Here is a 6,137-nt window from a genome sequence, read left to right as displayed (position 1 = left end):
CTACAAGAACTGCGGGGCGACGCCCCCCACGGCGCCGGCTTCGGCTTCGAGGGGCTTCACCGAGTTGTAGTGCTCCCCGCCAAAGCTGGAAGTGTAGCGCCTGTAGACGAGGGTGAGCGGCTTCTTGGTGTACTCCTCCCCGATGAGGAGGACGGGCGACTCCGTCTGGATCACCTCGATAGGGCACTGCAAGACGTGCGACAGGGCCCTCAGCTCGAGTTGGCCTCCCCACGATGCGTTGTGCACGATGTTGTCGCAGTAGTTGAAGAAGTCGTCGTGGGTGTAGACGTCGCCGGTTTCAGGGTCGCTGAAGAAGGGCAGGAATTCGTCGACGTGCTTCCGCATGTAGTTGGCTGCGCGGCCCCGCAGGCTCTCCACGGTCACGGAGAACGACAGCTGGTCTTGGACGGCGCGGTACATGCAGTGGCTATCGGCTGGGATCTCCTTCATCTCCAGGTTCTTGGCCTCCAGGATGACCGCTAGCTTCTCCTCCTCATCGCGGCGACAGCCAGCCAGGTACCCCACATCTTCCGTGTCGGCCGCCGCCATCTTCTGGCGCTCTCTCTGGAGTGCCGCCCTTCTTTCGCGCCTTCTCTGGGCCCTCGAGAGGCAAGGAGGCCCGTTCTCAAGATCCATCTTGGCCAGACCCTCAGTGAGGGAATCGAGGTTGCTGTTAGCAGGGGGAAGCTCTGTGAACTTCTCCAGCTCCTGCTGTTGTTTCTGCTCCATTTCAGCCTCAAGGCGGGCCACGTCAAGGAGCAACTGCTTTCTTTTCTTCTTGTCATTCTTAGGGACTGAGTTCTTCAAGGCCTGGATGCGGTCCTGCAGCTCTTTTTTCTCGCTGAGGTGGCGACGTTTTAGCCGCTGATACTCAAGCTGCAGATCTTCCATGGTGTTTAACGGTTGGCAAGAACCGAAGTTTGGTGGCAGCGAGAGGACCCGCTACAGTTCAGTCCAACTGCTCAAACCGTCCAACAGGTAGCTGATCTCAGCCTCAAGTGGCGGGCTGCTCTGTTCCTTTAAGACCCTGGTTGCCCGCCCACTATTCATTGTCCTCTCTGCCATTGGCCACTGTCTCAACATGGCCACGCCCCCAAGGCGCTGGCACTGGGATTGGCTGCTGGGAGACCCTAGACATGCCCCTATTAGACACCATAGCAACTGGTGTTTCCGGTTCAGAGCTTGGTTTGAAACTAGGCCTGGAAGATCCAGCCTTTGCAGGTTTTGTGCAGGATTCTGCCTTTGCAGGTTTTGTGCAGCAACTGGGCTTGTAGAATTTTTCATGGGCTTTTACTCCCTACTTTATTTCCAAGCTTGAACACAATGCAGACACTTGTCGTGTTTGAGAATTACATAACACATATTATACCAACAGCTGAAGGTGCTCTGACACTGGACTTCCCATAACTCCTAATGTCCAGGAGGCAATGTGGCTTTTTCCAATTTTTCAGGTCTCTTGACCAGCGAACCATTAAGTTTGTGTATTAGAACAAAGGCATTTCCTTACATTCCTGGGAACAGAGTCCTTTCAGTTTAGGTCTCAAATCTACCCTGTCCCATCTCACTTTTAAAATGCCACAACCACTCTCCTTAAAGTCATTCACTACAACTAGCAGACCTCTTGGTTTGTACCAACTGAATGTACCTTCCCTAAACTTCTTTCCCACCTTCCAAAATGGGCTCTATTGAATGCCCAGGAAGCACTTCTTTTTTTTTTTAAATAAATCTTTATTGTTCAGATTATTACAGGTGTTCCTCTTTCCCCTCCCCCCCCCCAATAGCTCCCCTCCGCCTGATTCCCACCCCCCCATGCCCTTACTCCCCCCCACCCCCCCGCCACTGTCTTCATCCATAGGTGTAAGATTTTTGTCCAATCTCTTCCTGCACCCCTCAGACCCCCTTCCCCCTGATAATTGTCCATCCCCTCCCTTTCTATGTCCCTGATTCTATTCACCAGTCCATTCTGTTCTTCAGATTTTTTATTCACTTGATTTTTAGATTCACTTGTTGGTAGGTATGTATTTGATGTTTTTTTGCTGTTCATAATTTTTACCTTTACCTTTTTTTTCTTCTTCCTCTTCTTAAAGAATACCCTTCAGCATTTCATGTAATCCTGGTTTGGTGGTGATGAACTCCTTTAGCTTTTTCTTGTCTGTGAAGCTCTTCGTCTGGCCTTCAATTCTGAATGATAGCTTTGCTGAGTAGAGTAATCTTGGTTGTAGGTTCTTGCTATTCATCACTTTGAATATTTCTTGCCACTCCCATCTGGCCTGCATAGTTTCTGTTGAGAAATCAGCTGACAGTCGTATGGGTACTCCCTTGTAGGTAACTAACTGTTTTTCTCTTGCTGCTTTCAAGATTCTCTCTTTGTCTTTTGCCCTTGGCATTTTAATTATGATGTGTCTTGGTGTGGTCCTCTTTGGATTCCTCTTGTTTGGGGTTCTGTGCGCTTCCTGAACTTGTAAGTCTATTTCTTTCACCAGGTGGGAGAAGTTTTCTGTCATTATTTCTTCAAATAGGTTTTCAGTATCTTGTTCTCTCTCTTCTTCTGGCACCCCAAAAATTCTGATGTTGGTACACTTAAAGCCATCCCAGAGGCTCCTTAGGCTATCCTCACACTTTTGGATTCTTCTTTCTTTCCGCCTCTCTGGTTGGGTGTTTTTTGCTTCCTCATATTCCAGATCGTTGGTTTGACTCTTAGGGTACGTTGATCTACTGTTGAGTTTCTGTATATTCTTTATTTCAGACAGTGTATGCATAATTTCTGACTGGTCCTTTTCCATTTTTTTTGGTATTCTAATTTAGGTCCTTGAAGGTCTGTTCAAGTTTCTCAGCGGTTTTTAGAAGATTCTTGAGTAACCTTATAAATGTGGTTCTGAACACTGTGTCGCCCAGTAGTTTACTTTCCTCCATCTCTCCTATTCGTGACATACTTCAGTGTCTCTGCATTTTGGCTGCCTCCCTGTGTTGATGGAGTGGCTTTGTGTGGTCAGTGACCTATAGGGGCCGGTAGCTCAGCTTCCCCAATCACCCTAGGTGGTCGCTCTTGGTACACACCCCTTTATGGGCTGAGTGGAAAGTCTTGGTGTAGTTAAAAGCCTTGATTGCTGTTGGTACACTGGGAGGAATTTACCTCCAGGCCAATTGGCTGTGAGGACCTGCTGTGTCTATAATGGAAGCGCTGCTGCGCTGGAGACACGCTTGTGGTACAGGGCTTGTTTGAGTGGGGCTTTGGTGCTCACTGAGTCTGCCTCCCGAATGTGTTACTTATGGATGTGAGGAGTTGAAATCTGGTGTCTCACACTGACCACTATGTGCATTGGCTAGTTCAGCTGCTGTCTGAGGCTACCCTGCAGGAGCTACAGTGAGAACTGGCATTCTCTCCTCCCTGCTTGGAGTTTGGAGGCCTTGGAGCTGTCTGTACCAGGTTGCAAGTTTACTAGTTTAAACTGCAATAGAGAAGGCTATTCATATGCAAAAGCCGCTGCTAGGAGCTTGGGTGTGTTTGTGGATTGTGCGGGGCAGAGTCTCAGGGCATCACTAGGCTAGGGCGTGGCCAACAGCAATGGCTGGCAGTGAGCCGCCTCCAACCGCATCCCTGCAACCGCGTCCTCGCAGTCTTGCGCCCTGGCGCAGCCAACAATTCTACCTCCACGCAGCTCTGCTAGTAAGCCACCCTCACTCTCTGACCCGCTGGCAGACAGCCCAGTCTCTCCCCAGAAACTGGATTTCAGAGAGCTTGGGGGCTTGTCTCTCTTCAGATTGAAGAAAGCAACACCTGCCTCCAGCTGGGCTCCGCCGCCAGTTCGTATCCCGCGCGCACTCCCCTGTACCTCAGTTTTTCAGCGTTTGTGCCCTGATTGCTCCCGTCTCTTTCGGTCTAGTTGTAGAGGTTCCGCTCAGCCAGATTTCCCGTGGTTCTGGGTGATAAACGTTCTGTCTTTTAGTTGTAGTTTTGGAAATTGTTGTGGGCGGCAGCAGCCCAGATGTTTATCTATGCCGCCATCTTGGATCCTTCCCAGGAAGCACTTCTTTATGTTTGTTCTTGAGTCTCTAAAAGTTCTAAAATTTTTACATTAAAAATGTTAAAGCCCTGTTCTCATCTTGTCCCACCCTGCTCATCTGTATCTTGAATTCCCAAAATGGAAGGCCCTTGAGACAACCCCCCCCCACTTGGAACAAATGAAGGAAGTGGACATTTGTCCAAGTTGTTGTATATATCAATATTTCATTCTTTTTTTATTGCTAAGTAGTATTCTGTGATTTTGATGTACTGTACTTTAACCATGCACCTGTTGAAGGACATCTGGGTTGTTTCCAGATTGGTGCTATTATGAATAAATCTGCAATAAACATCCATATACAGGTTTTTATGTGACCACAAGTCTTTGTTTCTCTAGGAGAAAATGACCAAGAGTGCAATTGCCCATAATGCCCGTAAGTGTATGTGTACTTTTTTAAGAAACTATTTTCCAGAGTTGGCTATGTATGAGGGATCCAGTTTCTCTGAATCCTCACCACCATTTGGTATTGTCATTTTCTTTTTTGTATTTTAGCCATTCGGTAGTGACATCTCACTGTGGTTTTAATTTGCATTTCCCTAGTGGGTAATGATGTTCATCTTTGCATGTGATCATTTACCCTCTGTGCCATAACCTGTTGGGTAAAATGCTTATGTCATTTGCCCATTTTACTGTTGTTTTGAGATTTTTAAAAAATATATTCTAGATAATAGTTCTTTGTTGGATAAGTGGTTTTCAAATATTTTCTCCCACTCCATGACTTGTCCGTTCATCTCTTTACCTGATGTTTCTCAGAGTGAAAGTTTTAAATTTTGATGAAGTCCAATTTATCCCTTTTTCTTTCTATGGGTTCAGTTTATTATGGCAAATCTCTTTGTATTACCCAACAATTTTCAATCTTTTTCATCTCATGGTTCACATAAACTAATTGCTAAAATTCTGCAGCCACCAAAAACACATTATTATATATTTTGCCAATCTGACAAAAAATATGCATAATTTTGATTCATCATACGGGACAGCTATTGTTGTGTTAGCTATTGTCATTTTTTATTTGACAATCTAAGGGAAAAGAGGTCAGTGCCCCTGACTAAATAGTTGGGTATTGCATGTTTTAGAAACTCCTGCAGCACACTGGTTGCAAATCCCTGGTCTAATACTAGATTCCAAAGATTTTGTGCTGTTTTTTAGGAAAAAATGTTTTGCATTAGGTTATAAATTCAAATCTGTGATCCATTTTGTGTTTATTTTTATGTAAAGTTTATTTTTGTGTAAGGCTTAGGTCAAAGTTCAGTTTTTAACCTACGGTTGTCCAATTGCCCCCGCACCGTTTGTTGGAAAGTCTATGCTTCTTCCATTGAATTGGTTTGTACCTTTGTAAAAAATCAGTTGGGCATATTTGTGTGAGTCTATTTCTGGGTTCTCTGCTCTATTCCATTGATCTATGTGTCTATTCTTTCACCAATACCATACAGTCTCCATTACTATAGCTTTGTAATAAGTCTTGAGATTAGGTAGACCCTTTCCTTCAATTGTATTCTTCTTTTCCAAATTGCTTTTCTATATAAATTTTTGAATAATCTTGTTCATATCTATCAAAGAGTCTTACTGTGATTTTCATAGGAATTGTTTTAAAACCATATATAAATTTGGGGAGAATTGACACCTGGGTATGTATTACCATTTATTTATATTTTCCTTGTGTTACTTCATGAGTGTTTCATTATTTTCAGCATATAAGTTTGTCTTATATTTTGTCAGATTTACACATAAGCATTTTAATTTTTGAGGTATTGTTCATGGTATTATATTTTTAATTTCAGTGTCCATATGTTTATTCTAGTATATAGAAATACAGTAGACTTTTATATGATTATCATGCATTGGGTGACCTTGCTCAACTGACTTACTCTTTCTGGGAATATTATTTTGTGTGTAGATTTTTTGGAATTTTATACCTAGAGAATCATGTTATCTATGAATAGAGACATTTTTATTTTATCTTTCCCAATCTGTATCCTTTTATTTCCCTCTTTGCCTCATTGCGTTGGTTTTAACTTTCAGCACTATGTTGAATAATAGTGGTGAGGACGGGCAGCCTTGCTTTGTTCTGGA

General features: G+C 44.2%; 1 protein-coding gene across 1 annotated transcript; it reads right to left on the bottom strand.

Annotated features, from left to right (window-relative positions):
- On the bottom strand, nt 1-891 carry OTUD6A (OTU deubiquitinase 6A). The gene has a single exon (XM_008155976.1). The coding sequence runs from the start codon at nt 889-891 to the stop codon at nt 1-3; it is 891 nt and encodes a 296-aa protein (XP_008154198.1).
- Between the last annotated feature and the right edge of the window lie 5,246 nt (nt 892-6,137).

This window comes from Eptesicus fuscus, chromosome 1 (assembly GCF_027574615.1).
Source record: "Eptesicus fuscus isolate TK198812 chromosome 1, DD_ASM_mEF_20220401, whole genome shotgun sequence".
Taxonomy (NCBI): domain Eukaryota; kingdom Metazoa; phylum Chordata; class Mammalia; order Chiroptera; family Vespertilionidae; genus Eptesicus; species Eptesicus fuscus.
This window is presented reverse-complemented; position numbering and strand designations above follow the sequence as displayed.

Excerpts from the sequence above, each read along its gene's own strand:
- OTUD6A (XM_008155976.1), bottom strand. The coding sequence starts at position 891 with ATGGAAGATCTGCAGCTTGAGTATCAGCGGCTAAAACGTCGCCACCTC.